Here is a 27,302-nt window from a genome sequence, read left to right as displayed (position 1 = left end):
TGCTACGTGACGCTTCTAGGTGAACTACTAAGTTCACCTAGGTGAACGGCTAAGGGAGCTGGGCATGTTTAGCCTGGAGAAGAGGAGGTTAAGGGGTGATATGATAGCCATGTTCAAATATATAAAAGGATGTCACATAGAGGAGGGAGAAAGGTTGTTTTCTGCTGCTCCAGAGAAGCGGACACGGAGCAATGGTTCCAAACTACAAGAAAGAAGATTCCACCTAAACATTAGGAAGAACTTCCTGACAGTAAGAGCTGTTCGACAGTGGAATTTGCTGCCAAGGAGTGTGGTGGAGTCTCCTTCTTTGGAGGTCTTTAAGCAGAGGCTTGACAACCATATGTCAGGAGTGCTCTGATGGTGTTTCCTGCTTGGCAGGGGGTTGGACTCGATGGCCCTTGTGGTCTCTTCCAAATCTATGATTCTATGATTCTATGATTCTATGAACTATGCACCCTCCACCCCATAATAACCTTACAGTGGAACACAAATTAGTTTCGTTGGGAGGGAATCAAGCAAAGATGTGCCCCAAAGTAGTCAGATTCATGAGTAGGAGAAAGATTTCATTGCAGGGGACATTTCAGATATGCAATTACCATATTTTTCACTCTGTAGGATGCACCCAACCATAGGACACACCTTGTTTTAGAGGGGGAGAACAAGAAAAATAATTTCTCCCCCTCTCTGCGCAGCGCCCCTTCAGCGAAGCGGCAGGAGAAACGGAGCCCCTTCCATTTCTCCTGCCGCTTCGCTGAAGGGGAGCTGCGCAGAGAGGGGGATATTTTTTTCCCTTGTTCTCCCCCTCTAAAACAAGGTGTGTTCAAGGTGCGTTCAGTCGCCTTCAGTGAAGGCAACCCAAAGCCTCCGGAGTGCAGCGGGAGTTCTTTGGAAGCCTGGAGAGCGCACTTTCCCCCACCGCCAGCCTCAAAGAGCAGGTTGGGGCTGGCGGGGGAAGCCCAGTCCCCCCCCCCCAGCCCTATGGACCACACATTCGCTCCATAAGACGCACAGACATTTCCCCTTAGATTTTAAGAGGAAAAAGTTGCGTCTTATGGAGTGAAATATACGGTAAGCTGGCAGAGCTGTCACAGAGAAGCCGGTGCAACTTGCAATCAGGTTTGAGGACACAATATAAGTGCCAGGAGAGGCTCCCAAGGGGCACAGAAGAACCTTGGACCTCCTTGGTCCAAAGGCCAGATTTTATCTCTCCCACGCCTGTGGGCCAACTTTGATAGGTGGGAGGAAACACATGCCTGTCAATCAAATGATGTCGCTGTGACTCCAGCTGACTGACACCTGTCAAAGTTCAAAAGGTGCACTGTTTCCCAGGCACCCCAAAACCAGCTGATTTTAGGGTGTGCGAGAAACAACTTGCAGAGGGCTGAGCATGTCCTTCAAGTTCTGTGCTTGGCGCTTGAGAAGTGTTCACCCCGGGGCTGCGGAGAGCCTTGTGCCGGGCTTCCAAAGCAACCAACGACCAGCTGGTTAGCAAGCACAGATCGAGGAGGTTGTGTGTGATGCCAATCTATGGCGCTAGCAAAGCCCCGTCCTTAACTGATGTCATATATGAAGTTGGGTGTATGGCAGGTATGTGTGGCTTGGCCAAAACAGAGACCACCAGCCATATCCGGTCCCCTGACTGGTCTCCTCTGCAGCAGCCAACTTTGACTCAGCAATTCCCAAACTGGACCAGAGCTCATCAATGAGAAGGCAAAACACATTTGGTACCTTAAAGCAAAGCCCACAGAGAGTGCTCTGCCCTTGCCTCCTTCCAATGAGCTTTCACCTCCTTTTGCAGAGACATAGCAGAATTCCTTCTCTCTGTGGGGGCTGTTCGTTGCATCCCTGCGTGAGTCACAGCTCTGCGCCAGTCTCCTCCCAATGGGGAGGAACAGCCAGATCATCGGCTTATGCAGAAGTGTGTGCTTTCATGTGTCATCTGAAAGGCTAGTAATTCTTACTCCAAAAGTCAAACTTTTGGAGTGCAAGGGGGTGCCTGTGGCGGTTATTGCTCTATCCTTTAATATGCTTTTCCCGCCAGCGGGGTTTGCACGGCGTAATTACACATTAAATGCATGTATATGTAGAGTAATCCAAAGGACCTTTTAAAAAAACGAATAAAAGACCCTCTTGCAGTGCATGAAACAGAGGCCAGGGGGCGGGGAGGGGAGGGGGGGAAGCAAGGGCTTAATCCTTCCCTTCCTCACCGTTTTGTCATTCCAAACTGCCCTCCCCAAACAGCTGCTGCTGCAAATGCGTGTCTGTCCTAGCAAATTAGGATTCTGCTCTCCCAGCTTTAGCAGCTTCCATGCTGTCCAGTGTTACGTTCAACCAGTCAATAATGAACTCATGGCTGTCAAGACTCACTGCCAATGGTGGGCGAGGACTTATGTCTGCAGCTGCAAATGATGTCAAATGCTTAACGCCCGCTTTGCCCGGGGTGAGGGGGGAGAAAGCAGCAGTTTCCTAATTTCTATTTTTGCGACTCTTTCCTGAAATATATACATTCAGAACGGGGAAAAAATCTTATAAATGGTTTGATGGTTGTTGTTTTTTTTAAATGTAATAAAAAATCCCAACCTCACCCCTCCAGAAATCTCAGCAATAGTTATTCTTTTTCTAGCAGCTTTGGCACAACGTTGGTCTGGAACCACATAAAGCTGAAGATGAAGCCCATGGTTTTAGGGAGAGCTTCGTCAAATGCAAAATTCATGTAGTCCTGCAGAGGTATTTCCACCACCTCAATCAGCTCCCCTTCTTGTGGTTGGCCTCCACCTTCGCCGGCTTTCATCTCATCTGTTACCTCGGCGTAGAACAAGGTCTGCTTTGATCCCGACACACCAACACCAGATCTTTAGGGGTGAGAGAGGGAGAGGGGAGAAACCAGTACATATTTAAGGAAACCTTACATGAACACCTGTCAAAATAAGGGGCACTCTGCAACTGAGAGGAGAACGACACAGTGTGAGAAACACAGGGTGTTGCTGAATGGCAGCCCTGCACTTCTGTAATCTGTATATTATTATTATTATTATTATTATTATTATTATTATTATTATTATTATTACCATCCAGCTTACACATTTACACCCAGCTTACACAGCTATACTAGAACAAGCTAAAACACAGAAATGCATGAAAATGCAATTAAACACTAAGAGAATTGAAATAGCATAAAAAGATCCATTAAAAACACAGACAATAACAATATAAACATCACGGCACCAGCCCTTTCCTCAAAAACAGTCAGTTCCCAAATATCTTTTGCAGGGGTGCCAACTTGAATAAAATTTGGGGGGGGGTGGGCAGGTAAGCCCCATCCAACATAATTGATCGACCGATGTAGTGCATGCACACTATTTGAATGGCAATGCCCATCAGTTGGGGGGCCCCCTCAAATATTTTATTGGGGGGAGGGAACTGCCAAAAGGCCCTCGGCACTGGACCTCAGTGTCTGGGCAGAACGATGGGGGTGGAGACGCTCCTTGTTGTATGAAGGTATGAAGTTGTATGAAGAAATCAGCTGGCTGGGTTAAGGCAGACGGTTGCCATTCTCACAGCAGCCCTGTGTTTCTTCTTGGTTCAGAGAACGGTGGTCAGAATGATCTGGTGGTTGGAAGAAATCCCCTCTGGGGAAATGCTACATTATTTTTGGGTTTTTGGTGAGCCAAGAAGGAGATGATAAAGTTTTATAAACTTATGCATGGTGTCGAATGAAAGGGAGAAAAATCTTCTCCCTAGCTCTTAATACCGGAAATGTAGGCTCCTCCAACAAAACTAATTTGAAGTAGATTCAGGGCAGACAAAATGAATGCAGGATTTAAAGGTATGGAATTTGTTGTAACTGGATGAGGCGATGCCCGCCAACTTGGGTGGGAGAAATTCATAGAGGGAACGTCTGCAAAAGATTATTAGTCATGCCAGCCAGAGGTTCAGTAACATTTGCAGAGGTGCTGCTGTGGACCTTCCCCTGAGACTGGCTACTAGATGGGCTTTTGAACTGATCCGAACTGATATATAACACACAGTCTTGGGGTTTCCAGTTCAAAATGTTGCTGCTAATTAATCCATCACAGTTCTGCCACTCTTCCAAGTGAGATACACACTCTCTCTCTCTCTCTTTCTCTCTCTCTCTTCATCCAGATATATGATGCAATAGGTTTATTTGTCATCCATTATTTCAATTAATTTTGTGTTCTCATTTTGTATTTCTACGTTGTGAACTGCCCTGTGAACTTCAGATGAAGGGCAGTATAGAAATTTAATAAATAATAAATAAATAATAATTATAGTGAAATAATCTACTCTTACATTTCTGAATCGACGTTCAAAAATTGACACTTATTGATCATCCTGTGCTTTTAAGCATACAAACCCTCCAGTCAAATTATGAAATCGATTCATTAATAAAAGGAAATTCAAGCAAATGCACTATGCGGCATCTGAGGAACGTATTATACTGCTTTTATAAGCAAATCCAAAATCACGACGCTCTTTGTACTGCACGCCAATTCCGTGCACACACACACAATGGGTAAGCTGATGAGCGATTAAGGTAATTTCCCAAGGTAATTGATTTGGACCTTTACACAGTTCTGAGGTTATAAGTAGCAGGTGCAGGAAAAACACACACACAAAGAATAGAAGCAATTGACACAAAATTATATTATATTATACTATCTGCAGACAGGTGTACTGGCAGGTGATTCCCTCTAATTACAAAGCATGTCATTGTACTGTGGCCATTAACCAGAGCAGTAAGGTTAAAATTGTATTTATGCGAAGATTACCATGGAGAGTACAGCATGAGACAACATTAACTCTACCTGGTATGGCCAGTATACTGTATTTTTTATGGGAAAACATTAAAAGACCCCATTGGCAAAATTAAAAACAAATGAAGTGAAACCATATGTCCGAAATAATAATAATAATAATAATAATAATAATAATAATAATAGCCCACCCATCTGGCTGGGTTCCCCCAGCAACTCTGGCCAGTTTCCAGCACATATAAAAACATAATAAAATGTAAAACATCGAAAACTTCAGATGTCTTTTAAAAGCTGTGAATCTCCTTGAGAGCTTTCCACAGGGAGGGCGCCACTGCTGAGAAGGCCCTCTGCCTGGTTCCCTGTAACTTCACTTCTCACAGTGAGGGAACTGCCAGAAAGCCCTTGGAGCTGGACCTCAGTGTCCGGGCAGAACGATGGGGGTGGAGAAGCTCCTTCAGGTATACTGGGCTGAGGCCGTTTAGGGCTTTAAAGGTCAGCACCAACACTTTGAAATGGGCTTGGAAATGTACTGGGAAATGTGCTAGATAAGAAACTTCTGGATAGTAAACTGTTTTCTGCTTGCCATTCCTCATATTAGTGAAAACGGTGTACAGACATACATTAGCTCAGGGGAAATTGCACTAAAATGGTGATGACTTTCCATGAAAACTATTATTATTATTATTACTACTACAGTCATACCTCATGTTACGTCCGCTTCATGTTATGTTCTTTCAAACAAAACTTTTAAGATCTGAAAAATGAGGAACTGACCCTGAGGGATAACTCGGCCATTAGAGCACAAGACTCTTAATCTCCGAGTCGTGGGTTCGAGTCCCACACTGGGTAAAAGATTCATTGACATAGCTGTCTACTTACAGGTTTGAAAATAAGGGATCAGCAGCCTCGGAAATAAGAGATCAGCAGCCAAAATAAGGGATTTTCCCAGCACAGGTACAGTGGTGCCTCGCAAGACGAAATTAATCCGTTCTGTGAGGCGCTTGGTATAGCGTTTTTTTCGTCTTGCGAAGCAAGTCCATTGACAGCTTAGCGGATTAGCGGTTTAGCGGCTTTTAGCGGATCAGCTGATAAGCGGCTTATCAGCGGATCAGCTGATAAGCGGCTTAGGGCTTAGGAAAAGGGGGGGAAAAGGGAAAAAACCCCGCAGGAACTCGCAAGACATTTTCGTCTTGCGAAGCAAGCCCATAGGGAAATTCGTTTTGCGAAGCGCCTCCAAAACGGAAACCCCTTCGTCTAGCGGGTTTTCCGTCTTGTGAGGCGTTCGTCTTGCGGGGCACCACTGTATGTTCAACTTCTGAGCCCCTCCGAGCCAAAGGCAGAAAGCCCAGCCAGCAGCCAAACGAAGCCTCAAGCAGTGGTTCCCACAGCGCAGCAACCCGGCAAAGGGGATGCAGCAAGGAAAACCACCGTCACCTCTCCGCTGGGAAGCGCTGAGCAAAGGCGAGTTCCCAGGCAACGTGGCCGATTTGATGGGCACAAGGCATGCAAGCTCCACCCCCCAGTCATTCTTATAGACTCCTTATTGGGTGAGCAACGCAGCCAAGCAACACAGTTGGCCGGCAGGGAGGGAGGGAGAGGAGCTGCTTCCTTTGAAACCCGGGAAATTTAAGGGACATCATCAATAAGGGACAGCAGCGGGACACAGCGCTGGGATAAGGGACTTTCCCGCCAAATAAGGGACGGTTGACAGCTATGGTGGGACTAGATGACCCCTGTGGCCTCTTCCAACTCTACAAATCTGTGATTTTGGTTCTGTGACCGGTTCAGCCATCCCTACGCAGCACATAACATGGACTGCCGTTTAAATGACCCTCCAAGGCCTAAGGTATTGGCAGAGAGGGAGGCAAAACTCAAATGTAAAAGGGGAGGGGGCTGTGACTGGTGTAGTATTGCTTCTTCTGCCTGTCCCCAATCTCTGTAGGGACCTCCTGTTCTTCTCTTTGCCTCAAAAGAGCAAACCCAGATGCATCCATAATTATCCCCCCCCCCACTCCAAATAACATTGATGGAATGATAATACAAATGCAGGGGGGGGGCAATTCCCAGCGTGTTTACTCAGAAGTAAGCCCCCTTGAGTCCAGTGAGGATTATTCCTATGTAAGCAGGCCTAGGATTGCAGCCTGTCTTTCACACCAAAGAAAGCACCTTTTCATCTGGGAAACCAATCGCATAATCTGGCTCCAAGGAGTTGTAAGAGACAGCTCCTCTGTTCCTCTTCTCCTCCCCCTAGCAAAAGCTCCTTAATCCAGCAGGAAATGACATTTGCCAGGATTGACAGCTGTGGATCTGAATTTAATTCCCAGTCCCCCGCCCCTCTTCTTCTTCTTCTTCTTTCTTAAAGCATGTCAGTGTCCACTTCAATAGAGTTGTCAAGAGGAAAAGCAAATAAAGTTTTCCTTTCTTTGAAAGTCCCAACTCTCCATACATTTTGACATGCATCTCCAAGTAGGGGAACAGATGCTTCCCCCCCCCACAAAGCTGCAATCTGGGGAGGCAGAAGGCTCTGAACACATTTTCATTTTAGATTATTTAATTCTTGACATTTCCTTAATTCCAAATACTAGACGCATTCTGCATACACACAGTTGGCTTCCCTTCTATGTTCTGGTGGAATTTCAATGTGCTTTTAAAAAAAAAAAAAAAAAAATCCTTCTAAAATAGTTGGGATTACAAAATGTATCCCAAATTGCATCTAATAATTTTGATTTAAATCAGCATGTAATGTCCCAAGGGTTGGAAAAATGATCCACTCCAGTAATTCCTAAATGATCTGCTGGGGCACACCGGTGGGCTGTGCGGAACAAACAAATTGAAAATGCAACTCTCCTAAGCGCTCAGTGTACTTTCTCTAAGGAGGCTGCCTGGTGTGTCTCTGCATGATTTGTTGTTCCGGCACTGCATTCTTCCAATCCACTCAGACAGGAGGTAAGACTGGAGAGGTCTTGGGCTAATAATAATAATAATAATATAGAAAAAATGACCAGATGTTAAGGGGACAAGAATAGTTGTTATATATCCAACAGTGTGATTGTGTCTGTGCCAAAAAAATGCCCCATATCAGGTAGTTTCCCCCACATCATTTCCCCACCTACTGAGAACGGGGGTCATCTGCATCTTGCAATGCAGGAATCTTTTTGCCCAACATGAGTGGGGCTTGAACTCGTGACCTTGAGATTAAGAGTCTCATGCTCTATGGGAGTGGGACAAGGGGACACAAGATGGAGCTATTATTTCCAGTGGTGGAGCCGTGTCAAACGTGACATTTTAGTTCAGCCCTGAGTAACTTTGTGCAGCTTTGAAGAAAAAAACAAAAGGGGAAATAACTTGTCCGGAACTTAGGTGGGCATGGTTAGACTTCCCCGCAAACTAATTGCAGGAAGAGATATTATCTCTCCTCTGCAATCCACCTCCTCTTCAACCCCCAAGGAAGTGAAGCAACAGGTGAAGGCAGGTAAAGGCTTCCCTTGTCAGGCTACTATTGAGGAAGGGTCAAAGCTTTTATTGCCTTCTCCAGCTTTCTATTTTGTTTGTTTTATGGCGGTTGTTGATGACTTAGCTGGGCTTAGGATGGCTGTTATCTGACTGGAGAAGGGGCACAGCACAGTTAGCCTGCAGGTCTTGGGTTCAGTCTTTCAGATCTCCAGATTAAGGGGGAAAGAAAGATCTCAGGAGCAGGGCTAGGAAAGATCTCTGCCAGAGACCTTTGAGAGATTATGGTGGAGAGCATTAAAGAACACAAGCCCATGATCTGGCTCAAAGGGTTGTCAGAGTACCTAAGTGTGGGATGTAATCCATTGGTGCAGTCAAATGCTACATTCCTTGTTTCCCTAGAGTGGACACAGGCAGGGGGACATCCAGTCAGTGTAACTTCCTCTTCCACTGGTCTGGAGCATCCTCCCCCTGCATGTGACCTGGGAGAAGGGCATGGCTCTGGCTGACTCCATAAAAGAGCCAAGTCATGCAGCCATTTTCTTAGTCTCTAGTTCTGTCTTCACTTGCTTGGTGATCTTTTGCTGCCATGCTGCTCTCCTGCAGCCATTTTGTTCTATTAATGTAATCTTGCTGTCTGCTGGTTCTCAGCCAGCAGCACATGAGTTCAGTCTCCATATGAGATGAACTCACAGTTTCTTTGTGCAACTCCTAAGTAAAGCCTGCCTTTCAGGGATCAAATCGTGAACTGAAATGTGAGTAAACTTTTTGTTACTTTACTCAGAAAGACTCTTGGGTCTTTATTGTTTTAAGAGGGATCAAAGGGGACACCAGGAGATTTTTCTAATGGAATAAAGCCAATATATACAGAACAGAAAGCAAAGCTGATTCTAAACAATGTGACTACGGAAGAAGTAAGGATATCTAAGGGTACTAGGCAGGGGTGTCCTCTTTCGCCATTGTTATTTATACTGGTGCTAGAGGTTTTTTTAAGGTCAATCAGACAAAATGAATTAATAAAAGGGGTGACAGTAGGTCAGAACGAATATAAAGTTAAAGCCTTTGCCGATGATCTGGTAATAACATTAGAAGAACCGACAAAAAGTGTAAAAGAAGTCTTGGAGGAGATGGAACAATTTGGGCAGGTGGCAGGGTTTATATTAAATAAGAAAAAAACTAAAATAATTGTAAAAAATATGGATCAAAGTATGTCAGAAATAATGCAACATCAAACAGTGATAGAAGTGGCAAAGAAAGTGAAATATTTGGGAATATGGCTAACTCCCAAAAATATTGACTTGTTTCAAAATAATTATATGTGGAATGGAATAAAAAAAGACCTGGAGGTGTGGGAAAGGATGAAGTTATCTTTCTGGGGTAGAATTTCAATGATTAAGATGAGTGTGCTTCCAAAGATGTTATTTTTATTTCAGACTATCCCAATTATTAAGGGGGTAGCGATCTTTAAAGAGTGGCAAAGAATAATTTCAAGATATATCTGGCAGGGCAAGAAGCCTAGAATTCAATTTAAGTTATTAACAGATGCGAAAGAAAGAGGAGGCTTCGCTCTGCCAGATTTGAAATTATATTATGAAGCATCATGTCTTCGTTGGTTGAAAGAGTGGATAAAATTAGAAAACACAGAATTGTTAGATTTGGAAGGATTTGGTAACAGATTTGGATGGCACACGTATTTATGGTGTGAGAAGAAGAAAAACCATAAAGGTTTTGAGAACCACATCTTCCGGAGATCTTTAATTGAAATATGGGATAGGTATAAAAACCTATTAGAACCAAGAGCTCCACACTGGTTATCCCCGTTAGAGGTTATGAGTGTAAAGAAAATCAATATGAGAGGGAATTGGATTACATATGGTGAGTTGATAGTGAAAGAAGGAGGAAAATGGAAAATGAAACCTTATGAACAAGTAAAAAAGTATGTATATGATTGGTTGCATTACTTTTAAGTAAATGAAATGTTTAAAAAGGATCTTAGAAAAAATGTATATGTTGAAAAAGATTCAAAATTTCAAATAGAAATTATAAATAATGATTGTAAAATTTTATCTAAAATGTAAAAAATGTTGTTGGAATGGCATACGAAGGACGAGGAAGTCAAGTCGGTTATGATACATTGGGCTAGAGATTTTGGATATAATATACAACTAGATGATTGGGTAAAAGTATGGAAAGAAAATATAAAATTTACAGCATGTACTGCGTTAAAGGAAAATGTTATGAAAATGATATATAGATGGTATATTACACCGGTCAAACTAGCGAAAATGTATAAAACCTGTAATAAGTGTTGGAAATGTAAAGAAAAAGAAGGGACATTTTACCATATGTGGTGGGAATGTAAGAAGGTGAAGAGTTTATGGGAGATGATATATAATGAATTGAAAAAGATGTTGAAATATACATTTGTAAAGAACCCAGAAGCTCTTCTGTTAGGAATAGTAGGAAATGAAATAAATAGAAAGGACTGTAAACTTTTCCAATATGCAGTTACAGCGGCGAGAATATTAATGGCCCAAAGATGGAAACAGGAGTAATTACCGACCCTGGAAGAATGGAGAATGAAAATGATGGACTATGCAGAACTGGATAAATTAACTGGGAAGATCAGATATCAACGAGACCATAAGTTCATTGAGGACTGGGGAAAATTTGTAGAATATCTGCAAAATATATGTGATGAACGAACAACGTTCATGGGATTTCAAGAAGCTCTGTGAAAGGTTGAACAGTATTGTAAAAAAGAAAACAAGATTAGGAAGGTATATAAAAAGGCAGTATTAAATTTAGGAAATGCGTAACTAAGATTTAATTACAGATGATTGGCAGAAAAGCTGAAGGAACTCCATAATATATAATTTGTGATAAACTTTTGATATGGTATTAAATGTATATTGTATTGAAAATTAATAAAACTTTTACACAAAGGGGACACCAGGAAAGAATCTTAACTAAGAGATTCAAATGAATCTGCAAACTAGCTTCCAGCTACATTGAGGGGAATCTGCTGTGCTACATCACTTACTAGTGTGAGTGAAGGAAGTATAATACAGTGGTGCCCCACAAGACGAACGCCTCGCAAGACGGAAAACCCGCTAGACGAAAGGGTTTTCCGTTTTGGAGGCACTTCGCAAAACGAATTTCCCTATGGGCTTGCTTCGCAAGACGAAAATGTCTTGCGAGTTTTTTCCGCTTTTTTTGCCCTTTTCCTAAGCCGCTAAGCCGCTTATCAGCTGCTCCGCTGATAAGCCGCTTAGCAGCTGATCGCTAAAAGCCGCTAGACCGCTAATAGCGCTAATCCGCTAAGCTGTCAATGGGCTTGCTTCGCAAGACGAAAAAACCGCTAGACGAAGAGAATCGCGGAACGGATTCTTTTCGTCTTGCGAGGCACCACTGTACTTATTCAGTAGATCCTTTCCTACTATCCCTAACATTCCCACACTAACAGCATGTTCGGGTAATGTTCGGCTTGTCTGATTTCATCCAGGTCTACCCTGCCAGCTGCTCTCCGAAAGCCACCAAGCCCAGATCGACTTACCTGCACGAAGTAATTTTCTTCAGGCTGGCTGTAGGGATCTCATACCCACACTCTTCCAGGACTTCCATGCAAGCTGTCTCTTCCAAAGAGAGCTCTGGCTTGTCTACAATGCCAGCGCAGAGCTCATAGGTCACTCCCGTTGAAGCAGGCAAGTGACCTGGCAGAGGGCACCAGCTCCCCTGGTTTTCACGTTCAAAGACTTGAGGGCAGAGCCGCTCCATCTCACACATGTAGACAGCTGGAGGGGGGGGAGGGGAAAGGTAAAATGTAAGACTGGCACTCACCTTACCTTAACAAGAGATAGTCAAGCCAACACAGCAATCAAACACCTCCGGCATCTATGTATTTATTATAAGATGCATGTTATTACAGTTGCACTTAGAAGTCCCTGGTGCATTTACTGTGCTGCATTGTTTAAAAATAAGTTTGTGTGTGGACATCCAATTAGTGCTAATTAGCAGAACAGGAGAGACCCCGCATGCTTTAGAAACTTAGATTCCTGCAAGATTTCTCTCTCCATCTCCCTCCAGCATTACTTCTACTTTTGGGAGCAACTTCTGTCTCAAGGCAACTTCCGTCTGCCAGCCAATGTTTCACAGGATTCATTGATACTCGCTGGGATGTTGGGCTGTACATGATGTACTATGTGTGCAATGACGAGTGTTTCAGCCTGTCAACTCAGCTGCTGTTTCGGCAGAGTTATGAAAAGCACGCGTGTTTGTTTGAGAAAGCCCCTTTTGAGCACATACTCCCCCCCCCCCCCCTGTGCAGAGTGGATTGCGGAGTGGAATTTGCAAAAGACCTTTTGCATTAATCTAGAAACAGCTGTTGCGGTAATACTCTCCTAAAGGAAATGCTAAGAGCCATGTAATACCATCAAAGGAAACACAAAGCGCTGGATTCTGCACGGTTGATCCGGTCTATGTTGGCGCGCAGACTGCCAAAAGGCAGGCTGCTGCGACGAGAAGCCTTTGTTTCAGGAAGGCCACCTTTTTTTATCGGCCTTGCTTCTTAGCCTTTAATAGCAGCTTGGTAATATATAAATTAAGCAGATGAAATCTGCCATGCCGTGGGGATAAGGGGTAGGTCACACCTACATGTAGGCTGCCATGAAAGGATTGGAGTTGGCCCAAAGAGTGGGGGTCCTTTTTAAAAAGTTGGTGCAGAAAGAGGGGGGCTGAGGAGGAGGGAGAGGTGTCCCAGGTGAACAAAAACAAAGCAAAAGGAAACTCCTAGAATTGGAAGGTCCACTGATGGTCAGGTCAATTCTGTGTCCAGGGCAGCTGTCTACCAGCTCCATCTGGTACGCAGGTGAGACCCTATCTGCCCGCAGATTGTCTTGCCAGAGTGGTGCTTGCTCTAGTTATCTCCTCCTTGGACCACTGCAATGCACTCTACATGGGGCTACCTTTGAAGGTGACCCGGAAACTACAACTAATCCAGAATGTGGCAGCTAGACTGGTGACTGGGAACGGCCGAGACCATATGACACTGGTCCTGAAATACCTACATTGGCTCCCAGCACGTTTCCAAGCACAATTCAAAGTGTTGGTGCTGACTTTTAAAGCCCTAAACAGCCTCGGCCCAGTATACCTGAAGGAGCGTCTCCACCCCCATCGTTCTGCCCAGACACTGAGGTTCAGCGCCGAGGGCCTTCTGGCAGCTCCCTCACTGCAAGAAGCAAAGCTACAGGGAACCAGGCAGAGGGCCTTCTCGGTAGTGGTACCCACCCTGCGGAATGCCCTCCCACCAGATGTCAAAGAGAACAACTACCAGACTTTTAGAAGACATCTGAAGGCAGCCCTGTTTAGGGAAGTTTTTAAAGTGTGACATTTTAATGTATTTTTGATCTTTGTTGGAAGCCGCCCAGAGTGGCTGGAGAGACACAACCAGATGGGCTGGGTACAAACAAACAAACTAAGTAATTATCATCATCTAGTCCAAACCCCTGCAATGCAGGAATATGCCTCTGTCCCATACAGGGATCGAACCTGCAACCTTGGCGTTCTCAGCACCAGGCTCTAACCAACTGAGCTATCAAGCACTCTGCAAAGGCAGCTGCTTTCTTTAGTGGGTCACACGTTTCAAAGCCTAAATGGTTGGGACTCTAAAGCATGTTTGTAACTAAGTGTAGTGCACCCTATTGGCCTGGGATAGCTCAGTTGGTACAGCATGGGGCCCTTAATCTTGGGGTCATGGGTTCGAGCCGCACATTGAGCAAAAGATTCCTGCATTGCAGGGGGTTGGAGTAGATGGCCCTTGGGGTCCCCTTCCAATACTACAATTCTATGATTCTACAATTCACCAGCAAGGCTAGTGCATCTTCCCCCATCTCCATCACAAAATATTACACCACAGGTATTCAAAGGGCCACCTGCTTTTTACTGCTAAAGCCCCTCAAAAGCTGTGCTTCATTGGAGAGCAAGAACTAAAAGCAAAGAAAGGGGATTACCTGGACGGAACTGCTTCACCACAACAAAGCACCGCCGAGAAGTATTAAAGATCAGGATGGCCACGCTGAGGAAGGAGACAAAAGTACAAGGGAGGAGGAAACACAGATCAATGCACTTGCAAGCAAGGAGACATCCCTAGACTTTAATGGGTTTAGGGGCTTGGCCTTGGAAGGCAGGATGAGCTAGCCACAAGAAAACAAGGACAAAGTTGTTAAATTCATAATTTAATTTCGGAGATAAGTCTCTGGCATGACTCTATGTTTCTGCACACCAACTCAGGTAGAAAGCTGTAAAGTCGTCTGGACACATGGCATGCAGTAGTACGGGGGCAGATGGAAATGATAGTTATAATGACCCTAAGTGGGGCTGCAAGAAAATGTCATGGTGTGGCTCCTGTCCAGGGTTCCGGTCAGCCACACCCACTTCCAGGACTCCGCCTTTCTGTTTCCTGTTTCCTGCTCCCAGCATTCCATGCTCACTGAGCATGCTCCGTCCTCGTGGGGCGGCTTTTCCAAGCAGCTGCCCCTGGTTCTTTTTCCTAAATATTTTTATGCTTTTTCTGCAGACCTTGCAATTCCCTTGTTGCTAGTGATATCGTTTCTTGGCTGCATAAAGGCCCCCAACTCTTATACAATCAGTACATCTTATGGGGTATGAAACAGAGGCTTGGTTGTTTGAGACTTCCATCATATGCCAAACCGCCAACATTTTCGGCATGTTGAATCAGTTGCCATCAACAAAAGAAATGGCATGTGTATGACTGGCGTGTCAATTAGTCATTTGGGACCATCTTTGCTGATTTCTGCGAAACTTCTCTGGAGCAAGTGCCGTCGCTTTGACGCACAGAAGTGAACAGAAACTTATTATCAAGATGGGCAAGTGGTTCTGGCAGTTATTTTACATCAGAGACAAGAAAGCATCAGAGACAGTTGTAGTCAAAAAGGTTTGCAAATAATCACAGAAAAATTAAATAATCAAGAAGCTTCATCTCATTAATCAAATTGTTCCCTATCACATGTTAATAATAAGTAACAATCAAAATTCATAAAATGTACACAATGCTTGATTGTAAGAAAACTCAAAGAGGTATACACTATTTGAGGCTATAGAAAGCTTTTAATATTCTCCTTTTCTCCGTCTTTCTAAATTCATTTCCCCAACTGACTCTAAATAACATCCCATAACCAATTCTAAGTGCCTTGGAATTATCTTGTCAATCTCAAGAAGCCCTCCACAAGTAGTCTAAAAGGCCTAAAAGCATTGCACATGCAAAATGGCTAAGAATTGGAGGCTACGACACTTAACACAAATTATGCTGTGAGCAACACACACACACACACACACACACACACACACACACACACAATTTCCTCTCCCTATAATATGGGTTCAGTGTAAGTTATGGCAGTTTCTGAAAGGCAGACAAATAATTGTGTATCTGAGGGTGACATGATCTATGCAAAACCCAGCCCAGTCATAAAAGTCTACATAAAAGTAAGATCCACTGAGCCCAGAGCGACTTTCCTCCCCAAGCACAGATGGGACAAAATGAAGGGCTGACGAAATTCCACGCTCACAACCTGTTCTTCCTCATTTCCCTTTGGAAATTTGGAGGTATAAAGCTTCTTACAAATTTTTTCCATGCTTTTTATATGGAAGAGATTTTATCCTGGTTTTTCTAGCCGGATTTAATGCCAACTAACTGTCAAGCATATTTGTTAATTGAAGTATATATTAGAGTTCCATGATAACTTGTTGACTACCGAATATTAATTTTGATTGATACCTTGCCCTGTTTCAAAGACCCAGGAATCTGTTCAAGGCGACTGAAGGGTTACGGAGAACATAAAAGAGAGAGGTGATTATCAAGGAGTTATACAATGCCATAGTGCTGAGAAAGCTTGTTTTTAATACTTCATCTGCGAGATTTGCACAATGTGAAATGTGGTTATGTTTGATATTATTAAAATTAACCACAACCTTAATAAAAAATAAAAAGCAGCCTCCATAGCACTGTACTTCAATGATATTGTTTCCCCTGCTTCCCCCCTCCCCCCCTTTCTGCCTCTTCTGTTTCCCAAAGGCTATTTTTTTGGTGTCCCCCCCAGTGTTTTTTCCTTATAAAAAACCCCCACTATGACATGGGGTATTGCTTTCTATGAGCCAAATCGCTAATAGCCTAAGGACCTGACCATGCAGGAATCAGGGTCTCTGATAACAGCAGTCCATTCAGTCTCCCAAAGGCCCCCCCAAGCTGTCCAGAATTAAATGGGTGTCAACACAAACAATACAATTTGCTTGCTTATGATTCTAGTTGAATTCTGCAGAGTGCAAACAGGGGTAGAGGCAACTGCCCTACGAACATGTCGCCTTCCTACACAACAGGTAGCCTGCAGAGTATCTCTCAGGGATGCAGGACATTTGAAGAGGAAGTCATGAATATTGTCATGGCAAGAGGCACATCCTGTCTCGTTTTGCCCCCAATGGCCAGTGAGAAGCCAATGACAGAACCGGAGAAAAAGCTAGGAAAAAATATTTTCCACACATAGACGGGCCAGAAATGGCAAAATGCGAAATTTCGAGGGGAGGGTTAAAACCATCCGATGAAATATTTTCTCTTTCGGAATGAGGAACGAAGGCTTTTAAAATGAAATTTTGCAACATTGCTGCTGCTTCCGACTGGATGGCTAAGCAGGCAACACTCTTAAGGCGATGCTGGAAAAAGCATTTCCAAATATTGTAGAATGCAGAAGATCTTCAGGTTTTAAGTCTTGGAGTGCAGTCTGGGATTAGGGGAAGCAAACAAAGTAATAAAGGAAGTTTATGCATTATAAGAAAGAAATTATTGCCAATATTTCAACTTCTCTCAAAGATGGGGGGAGGGGCTATACTCTCCCCATAAATGGCTGCATAGTTTTCAGAAATTTTGCATTTCTGATCTCACAAAGGAGTTATGTGCCTCTCAAGGGTTTTTAATATGTGTTCCTGCTTTTTATCACGGCCATAATGATTGGATACTACACGAGTAATACATTTTCAAAAGGCTCACAAAATTAGAATTTATATTCCAACAAAGAGATCGAAAGAGAGAATAACGATGACTTGAAAACGAAGTAGCATGTGTCAACTCACTGAAGAATGGGTTATTATCATCCCCGCCCGATTCAGACACTTAAAGACATACACAGAACAGATGGAACAATCAGAACCAAGCTGTCAAAGTTAAGGAACAAGATCAAATTAAACTTGAATGGAATAGTGTTTTCATTACAACTGTCTCCTTTCTGTGCCATCTTGAGACAACGGGGAACGTTGAAACACGGAAGATTTGTGAAACTTAACAAAAAGTCTCTGCAAAAAGCCAAATTAGTTGTTAGTTCAATTAATAGTTTAGCTTCCTTGAACACTGAGGAAAGGGGTTTTCTTGTTCTAAATTAGAAATGTTTGTTTACTGTCAGATATTTAAGGCGGTTGAGAGAACTAGGCTTCAGATAATTTACTTTCAGTTTCCCTTAAAAGTGGCAAGCCCTTGTGAACTTGGGGGGGTTGAGGCTTATCACTAACTCCAGGCACTGGTGGAGGAAGCACACCACCCCCGGCACCATCGGGGGGGGGGTACCATCATGGCCGCCCCCAACACATGCTACCCCCCACACCACGCCCCCAGGACGCGCACCAGCCACGCCCCCGCTTGCTCTCTGCCCCTGGTGCCAGAGCATGCAGCTTTGCTACTGACTCCAGGCCAACTTCAAACCATGGTTTATGGAAACTGGCTTGTTCAAACAGCTAATTGTAAACCATTGCCCCCAGTTCTCACACAATGACAAGCTGCGTTTAAGGGAAACGGAAGGTAAATGCTGCCCAGTCCTTCTCCTGGCTATGTGAGAGGAAGGCACGGGGACTGCACAAGTCTGACGCTTGCTTGGGCTCATTCCAGCTCAAGCGCATCACACTAAACCATGGTATAGCGTAATATGCAAACATAGCTGCAGCGAAACTTCATTAGGCTGCCCAAAATATCAGACAAATGAGAAGATAAATGGGGAGGGGGGGACACAAGCTGAAATAAGTAATGGGCCTGCTCATACCAGCTTTCATTGACTTTTTTGGAGGGGCCTTGGCCTTGTGGTTGAATACTTCAGCCCAGTATGCCTGAAGGAGGGTCTCCACCCCCATCGTTCTGCCCGGACACTGAGGTCCAGCGCCGAGGGCTTTCTGGTGGTTCCCTCCCTGCGAAAAGTAAGCTTACAGGGAACGAGGCAGAGGGCCTTCTCGGTAGTGGCGCCCGCCCTGTGGAAAGCCCTCCCATCAGATGTCAAGGAAATAAACAACTATCTGACTTTTAGAAGACACCTGAAGGCAGCCATGTTTAGGGAAGTTTTTAATGTTTGATGTTTTATCGTGCTTTTAATAGCTTTTAATATTCCGTTGGGAGCCACTCAGAGTGGCTGGGGAGGCCCAGCCAGATGGGCGGTGTATAATAAATAAATAAATAAATAAATAATAATTATTTTGTGTCTCGTTTGGCACTGAGACCTCAGCATCTGTTGCTCTCTCCCCAATGAGGGAGGCTTGGGGAGGATAGTGAAGACTAGGCATGGGGGGGCGAGGCTAGGTAGTGAAAGTTTGTGTGTGTGTGTGTGTGTGTGTGTGTGAACGTTATTTTGATGTGGGAGATGCTCCAAGGGAGCAACACCCAATTAGGAATACTGTACAGCCAAGTGTTGTTTTTTTTTGGGGGGGGGCAGAGGCATGTTTGCATTTTAATGGACGTCAAACCCTTATTTGACAACACAGTAACCATTTTGGTGCTACGTGGATTCCAGTTGTCCTTGATTTCTTCGGATAACGAGGAGGGGGCTTTCACCATTGGAAAGTGCACACACAAGCGTTATTAAAAGCTTTATTTGAACAAATGAAATGACTTTATATTCCCCCCCCCGTATTGTAGTGACAACATATTTGGCACCATAATGGATGAAAGATTAGATCCGGCCACTGTGTTGTGTTATGGGAATGCCTAAGCAGAACACAAGGGCAGGAAAAGAGTCTCCTTGGAATGTATGAAGCATACACAAGAATTTAATCTGAAATTGACATCAAAAGGCCCCGAACAATAGGTCTCATGTGCAAACATGCCAGAAATGCATACAATTTGTTTTTGTTCTTACTCCCTCCCTGGAGAATACAGTCAACAAAACCTTGTTTCGGGTCCATTGGGATGCTGAGAGACGACAGAAAGAGCCGATGGGAAGAGAAAACTCCTTGGGAAGTGAGGGTGCCTCTGACCTGCATATACTGCTCCCTCACTTGCAAAGGCTCGCCCGTTCAAGTCAAGAGAATATTCCCAAGCTCATCCCTTTGGCCGGGGCATCTCCTCCCCGCCCCCCCCCCAATGAATCCTGCATACTCAGGAGATCAGTGCTTTCACCAGAGAGCTCAGAGGAGCGCTGCAATTGCTCGAGTCACTGAGTCAGGGATCCCAAAGCTTGAACCAGCAGATTTGACCCTGACTGACTGCTCGTCTGGGAACTTTGCTCCAGAAACTATGCTGCTCATCAAGGAGTTGATACAACAGCATTGTAATCTTGCAATGCTCCACCCTGTGAGACAGCCAATTGATCCAAGCAGTTCCCAGCAGGGTAATACTTCTGGAGTAGCCTGCAGTCCTTTCCCCTGAGCACAGCCACTTCCGCCTTAAGGAGGAGGTGGGGTTGCAGGCACTCAAGACCCCTTCAGGGGTGTGGTCAGCCCTGTGCGATTGGGGGGCTCTGGCTGTGTCATGCCCAGGCTGACCAACCCGGTTGGTCTGGAGGCGTGGCCCGCTCAGTTAAAATGGGACGCAGCCGGGAGATCTCCTCTTTCGTCTCTCACCAGCTCCTTTTTTAAAAACAACAACAAAAAAATACTTTTATTTTGCTTTAAACAAATACAGATACAGTGGTACCTCGGGTTAAGTACTTAATTTGTTCTGGAGGTCCGTTCTTAACCTGAAACTGTTCTTAACCTGAAGCACCACTTTAGCTAATGGGGCCTCCTGCTGCTGCTGCGCTGCTGGAACACGATTTCTGTTCTCATCCTGAAGCAAAGTTCTTAACCCAAGGTACTATTTCTGGGTTAGCAGAGTCTGTAACCTGAAGCGTATGTAACCCGAGGTACCACTGTAAATATAAACAACCAAAATTACAAAAGAAAAATCCTTACTAATGATAATAATAATAATAATAATAATGAAAAAAGCTAAAAAACTACAAAAAAATCCAAGTACATGGCATAGAACATAAGCCATTATGGGAAAGAAAAAAGAAAAAGGAAAGAAAAAGGAGGAGGAGGAGAAAAAGAAAAAAAGAGGAAGATGAGCCAAAACACAAGAAGGCTCATTTTTGTATGCTTCTGTCAAGGTCACAACAGATCATTATTCTTATCAATTCTATATGCATTCCATAGAATCCCTCATCTTGGTATCAGGGTACATTTCCCTATGCGGTATCATTCTAAACATAACCAGGTCTTTCTTGATGAACCCTTATCCCCTAGTTACAGATAGGTAGCCGTGTTGGTCTGCCATAGTCAAAACAAAATAAAAGAAAAAAATTCCTTCCAGTAGCACCTTAAAGTAAAGGTAAAGGTACCCCTGCCCGTACGGGCCAGTCTTGACAGACTCTGGGGTTGTGCGCCCATCTCACTTAAGAGGCCAGGGGCCAGCGCTGTCCGGAGACACTTCCGGGTCACGTGGCCAGAAACGCCGTTTACCTTCCCGCTGGTAAGCAGTCCCTATTTATCTACTTGCACCCGGAGGTGCTTTCGAACTGCTAGGTTGGCAGGCGCTGGGACCGAGCAGCGGGAGCGCACCCCGCCGCAGGGATTCGAACCGCCGACCTTTCGATCGGCAAGTCCTAGGCGCTGAGGCTTTAACCCACAGCGCCACCTGCGTCTCCCACAGCGCCACCTGCGTCCCACCTTAAAGTAGCACCTTAAAGACCAACTAAGTTAGTTCTTGGTCTGAGCTTTCGTGTGCATGCACACTTCTTCAGATACACTGAAACAGAAGTCACCAGACCCTTCTATATAGTGAGAAGGTGGGGAGGGGTATTACTCAGAAGGGTGGTGGGAATGGGTGATTGGCCGATAGCTGTGATTAGCCTGATAATTATTTAACAGCTCCTGTTTTTCCTTGCTCGTGGATCTCCTCCGTTGGATCTCTTCTGCTCCCCGTGTTGGCTGCCGTTCCTTCTGGGCTTGGTACAGTGGGCGGTGTTCACAGCCTCTCTGCCGGCTTCCGTGAGCGACCTATTCCAAGGCGCGTTTACAGGTCAGCTTTGGGGCGCAGTGCTGCTCTCTGTTCCTCGATCTAAGAAGCTTTGGAAGGCGCATTCGGGTGACTAGCTTGGAGGCACATTTGGGGGTTGATCAGCTGAGAGGCGCAGGACAGCTCTCCCTGCTTCGTCTTGCTCTGTGTGTCTGCGTCCTATCGCTGATGCTCGACTTTTGTTCCCTTCTTCAATTCTTACTCCTTTCCAGCCTCATGGGTGGGCAGATTCCTTTTTAGCTAGTAATGGTAAAGGTAAAGGACCCCTGGGTGCTTCAGTCGAAATCAACTAAGGGGTGGGGAGCTCATCTCGCTTCAGGCCAAGGGAGCCGGCATTTGTTCGCAGACAGCTTTTCCGGATCCTGTGGCCAGCATGACTAAACTGCTTCTGGCGTACAGAACACTGTGACGAGTGCCAGAGCGCACGGAAACGCTGCTTACCTTCCTGATGCAGTGATACCCATTTATCTACTCACACTGGTATGCTTTCGAACTGCTAGGCTGGCAGGAGCTGGGACAGAGCAATGGGAGCTCACCCCATTGAGGGGATTCAAACCGCCGACCTTCCAACTGGCAAGCCCAAAAGGCTTGATGGTTTAGACCATAGCGCTACCTGCACCCCCATATTAGCTCGTGACCTCATCTAGCCTTTGACATTGCTTCCCGCAAGTTTCAGATGGGCCCTTGTGATTGACCTGATGCTGCCCAGACTTCATCTCCATTCTCTTCCAGCACAGATGAAGAATCAGTGCTTCTCACTTTAGAACTCTGCAAACTTTGCCCACTTCCTCCCTTGACTTGGATCTTGATTTTGCAAGCACTCTTGGCAACAGCAGCAGCAGCCAGGAGTTACCTGCAACCCAATGTATGACAGTTTCATCGAATTTCATTTTCTTACCCTCTGCTTGAGAATGTTCCACCCAAACATCAGATCTCATTAACAGAAACCATTGCCAGAAAAAGAAATCTGAATGAGACAGTTGTATCTTTATAAGCTACTGAATTACTGGTGGTGGTGGTGGGGACGACGACCAGTTGCAGCACAGTCCTAACCACGTCAACTCACAAGTATTACTGAATTCAATGGTGCTTATTCACAAGTTAGTGGGGTTAGGACTACAGCCTTCGTCTCCCTTAGGATGAAACTGGATGTAGAGCTAAAACAGCCCTATACACAAACTCTCAAGTGCTGAGATTGTAGAAGCACCGAGTTGGTTGAGTGGCGACTCAAATGGAGAAAAGCCAGGGGGAAAGGAAACTGGTAAAAAGCAAAACAGATATTCACTAACTTCCCAACTACAACCAATGCACAGTTTTTGAAGAAGGCTACTAAGAACAACACACCATAAACGTACAATGTGATAAATGGAGTGACATTAACCTCCTTTAATCAGGCAGGCAGATTAAGCAGCTTAGGCAAGAGAAAACACAGCCACTCTACTCCAGGGCAGTTGCACTAAAGCTACAGCCTTTTGATTATTTTCTGGTGCAACCCCTTTCCTTTCCCAGAGCTTTAACCATTAATGCAGGCAGGCCCTGGATTAAATGTGGGCACGCCTGCACAATCTTTCGTTGGCTCATTGAGAGCTCCTTCAAAGCAGGCTGCATCTCGCCCCCCCCCCAAAGGCCAATACCATTCCAAATGGCTACTTAAGATGCAGCCCCTCAGAGACGCAAAGCCATAAGCTCTTGACAAAAACACTCAGCCTTTCATACTAATAGCCAAGTGGACTCTCTCCCCCTCAAAAAGGAAGATAATTAGAGAGGTCTAAAAGGCTATCCCTAAAGAAATGGTTTTTGCAACACCCCCCCCCCCAAAAAAAAAGAAATTCAACATGCAATGTACATTTTTAAAAAATGCATTACGATCGTAGATTTGGCAAGTACATTTTAACTTTTCTGCGGTGATGCAAAACACTACTAACCTGACGTTGTGGTCAAAGGGCTCCTTTCTTTTTTAAACCACAATCCAGTATCAGATATATTTGGCAATGACTCCTGTTTGATGCAAGTGCTACGAGATTATATTGAGGTTTATAGCTTATTGTGCAGGAGTAAATTTATAACAGTGATGGTATTTGGGGTCTTAAGGACCTCAATTTTAATTTATATGGGGTACTAGAGGCCTAATTCAAACAGAACAACAAATCCCCCTCTTTCTCCACACTTGAAGGGAGAAAGTTTAAACCAGAGCTTTCCAAACTTTTCATGTTAGTGACACACTTTTAAGACATGCATCATTTTGTGACATAGTAATTCGGTTTTACTAACAAACCAGAAGTTAAACTAACCTCCTTCCAGCCCTGGGAGGAGCGCCGGGAGCGTTCGTGCAACACACCTACACACTACAGCCGACACACTAACGTATCACGACACAGAGTTTGGAAAACTCTGGTTTAAACCATTCAGTTTGTAGAGAACAAGCTACAGTTTCCTGTTTTTTAATCTGAATAAAGGAAACTATGGTTTATGCACAACATAGTTACTCAAGAAACCAATATATCAAATCACTGTATCCAGCAAAGAAGGGGGGGGCATAGTTTGCATTTCACTTCCAGGTTGGGCCATGGACTCCTGATACCTTCCTCCTGCAGTTTTCCATTTCACTAAATACCTTCTGGAAACATGAATAAAAAATACTGAAGCGTTAACACCTCCTTATCTGAAATCCTGCATCAACATACAGTAGGAATAGCAATGCTATAATCAAAATTATAATATAACCTGCAATAAAGCATGTCTCTCCTCCCAAAGCAGGCACTCTTAACACTCCCGATTGTTTGACTTCACCCCTGAAGGCACACTCTTGCAGTGTTTCCAGAGACAGACGGATGCCAAAAACAAATCAAAATTTTTAATGCAACCCCTGCAATAACTTAATTACAGTGGTTTCCTGCCCCTCATTAATGTTAACTGAAGCCTAAATGATTCCAAAACTCTTCTAGTTAAACATTCACATTGCGTGTGTGTCCATGTATCTGTGTTGAAACACCACAGAACCCCTTTATTGTACAAAACATGCATGACATATGAACTAAGAAGAGCAAAAGGAAATTGTTTTTTTATATGTATATATTTATGCACCTGCAGGGTTAAAACAACAACAGCCTGAATTGGGGGGGGGGGGGAGTTCCTTTAGCAAGATATTCCTTGTGATGTCACAAGCAACAAGCCCTGCTCCTTTAACCATCAGCCTTGCAAGAGAATGAGGAGTAGCAATAATTTTTAAGGCGTATTAACAATCCCAGAAGCATCTATCTTTGAAACATAAACCACAGCTACAGATTATTACATTGGCTTGAGCTGGCTACGGTGTTTTATTTAATCAGCGTATAGAAGAATGAGGTGCCGAAGGACATTTTTTAAAACAAACAGACGCTCAGCAACATGGGTTTGTGTGTAATAATGGATAAAATATAGAGTGTAAGAAATTAAGCAACAACAAAAAAGGGAAGTGGGCTGTCGGGCCAACATTTTGTATACAATACACCGCATCAGTCACAGCATTTTAAAGTACAATATACTGTCTCTCTGTGTGAGATACTTTGGCCCACATCCCAGGATTCGCAAGGTAAGGAGACCTCACTGTTCCAAATCATTTTAAGGCGGAGGCGCAGGGAATATTTAAATAAAATTTGAAGTCTATTGTGCTTATAGCTTCACTCAGCTTTTTGGGGGGATGTCGCTTGTGACACGTGTTGCAATGACCTTTGATTATTTGTAAAAACTGCCTTGCCATCCCCACCCCCCAATGCATTACGTTAACACCCTAACCCTGAAGGAATCCAAAACTGTGATGGCACACAGAACAACTTGCACTGGTTGCCACAATGGCAGACCCGGTCTCCTGCCTGCTGGTTGCAATCTGTGCCGTGCATGTGGAGACAGCTTTTTAGAAACTAAGGGTGTGCCGCGAACACAAGATTCACCTTGTGTCTGTTTTGGATCCGCTCTGTGGTGTTCCAATTAGATGTGTTATTTGGGTGGACAATAATTCACTGGAGATAAAAACTAGACCAGTCCATCAAAGCAAAAGATCCCTTCTTTTCCTCTTTACTCTGTCTCCTTTTGAATGCTAGTGTCTGCTTTAATGAGTCTGGTATAACTTCTCAGAAAAGGGATGGAAGAAAACTTTGTGCATCTAACTTTCTGGATAAAGCAAGGCCACAAAGTGACTTGGAAGTTTAGAGGGTCCCTGATCCCACTCACGGCATCCTGTTAATGGTGCAATCCAAGGAACATGATATCATTACTCAATTCACCTTGGTTTGCCTCATTATGCAGGATAACAAAGAACCACTGCACACTCTCAGCAGAAATGATTTTCATGTGGTCTGTTGGCAAAACACCCTAAACACTCTCTAAGAGTAATTCCTAAGCTGTGCACGCTAGTGTGCCATGAAAAAGTAGGAACATGGTAGTTGCCTTATTTGTTCATTTGTCTATTCTGTTGTCTACTCTGACTGGAAGTGGCTCTTCAGTGCCTCAGACAAGGTCTTCACATCACCTGCTACCTGATCCATCTACTTGAATTTTGAGTAAGGAGAAGTAAGCTTCCCATTTTAATTCAGAAAAAAAGGGTACCGTATTTTTTGCTCTGTAAGACGCGCCAGACCATAAGACGCACCTAGTTTTTGGAGGAGGAAAACAAGAAAAAAAATATTCTGTGCAGCGATCCCTCTTGCTGTTCTGGCTTCTGGGATAGCCGCGCAAAGCCTCTTCAGGGCAGAGGGATGAAGGCTCCCACTGCCCCGAAGAGCACACGCATAAGACGCACACACATTTCCCCTTACTTTTTTAGGAGGGGAAAAAGTGTGTCTTATAGAGCGAAAAATACGGTATTTCTCAGCTTTCAGAAATCTGGAAGCACTGCCCTATCTTTCAGTCTTCCACCCATCCATATTTTTGTGCCATGATACAATTTTGCACATCCACATCTGCCAAGAGTGGTCATTGCCAGTGCTTTGATGCCAACCAAATCTATGGCAACAGCATGGCTCTGCAGAGTTACTTGCCATGCTGGCAATGGCTGGCCTTTAAAGTCCATTCCCCTGAATTTCAGAGTAGTGTAATAATCCAATGGACCTGGCTTTTAGGACTGGACTCTAATTGAAAATAAATTTATACGCTATAGGAGGGCCAACCCAGCAGGCTGTGTTACTTGCTAGCCTCCATCCAACCTGTGGTGCGATGGATGAGAATCTCACCTTTGTCAAAGAGGCATTGTCTCAACCACACACAAAAAGCAGATGGTTCTATAAATGCACACCTCCGTTCTTTCAGGTGAGTAAGAGGCACCATCATGTTTCAAGGGCACATTCCAGACAGGCAAAAAGCTCTTGAGAAGTGTGTGGGGCGGGGTGGGGCAGGGCTGGGGTGTGGCCTAGGGAAAAGGGGTGTGGCCTGGGGAGAGGCATGGCTTGGGGGAAGCCCAAAGGCTGAGAAGACCCAAGAGCCGCATGTGATTCATTTTAAGGCAGCTCCCTATGTTCCAATTAAGGTCCCGTCCAAAGGATAATTATGAACATGTGATACATACAAATCAGATAGTTATCTCAGTTGAAAGATATTTGGTTCTTTGGCTCATTCCTCTCTACAAAGGCAGGATGAAATTCATTATTCCCTGCATCGTCCTTGATAAAGAGGTGTCAAGTCCAGACTCGATCAGCTTCCAAACCCTGTTGATTGCACAACATCCCTTCGCAGCTTGTTCAAAAAGCTTTTCCTTAATGTTTAACCTGAAATGTTCTGTCTTCAGC

At 44.4% G+C, this 27,302-nt stretch overlaps 1 protein-coding gene across 1 annotated transcript in view; it reads right to left on the bottom strand.

Annotated features, from left to right (window-relative positions):
* Positions 1 to 1,989: 1,989 nt before the first annotated feature.
* NUDT14 (nudix hydrolase 14) overlaps positions 1,990 to 27,302 on the bottom strand; it is a 56,338-nt gene continuing 31,025 nt past the window's right edge. The window contains exons 3-5 of the mRNA XM_079963207.1: positions 14,234 to 14,298; positions 11,782 to 12,019; positions 1,990 to 2,852 (exon numbers count right to left, since the gene is read on the bottom strand). Coding sequence (XP_079819333.1) covers positions 2,609 to 2,852; positions 11,782 to 12,019; positions 14,234 to 14,298 — 547 coding nt within the window. The 3' untranslated portion in view covers positions 1,990 to 2,608. The remainder of the gene's footprint in view (positions 2,853 to 11,781; positions 12,020 to 14,233; positions 14,299 to 27,302) is intronic.

Source organism: Podarcis cretensis (genome assembly GCF_951804945.1).
Source record: "Podarcis cretensis genome assembly, chromosome: 1".
In the NCBI taxonomy this organism is placed as follows: Eukaryota; Metazoa; Chordata; class Lepidosauria; order Squamata; family Lacertidae; genus Podarcis; species Podarcis cretensis.
The sequence above is the reverse complement of the archived record's forward strand: the minus strand, read 5'-3'. Positions and strand labels throughout refer to the sequence as shown.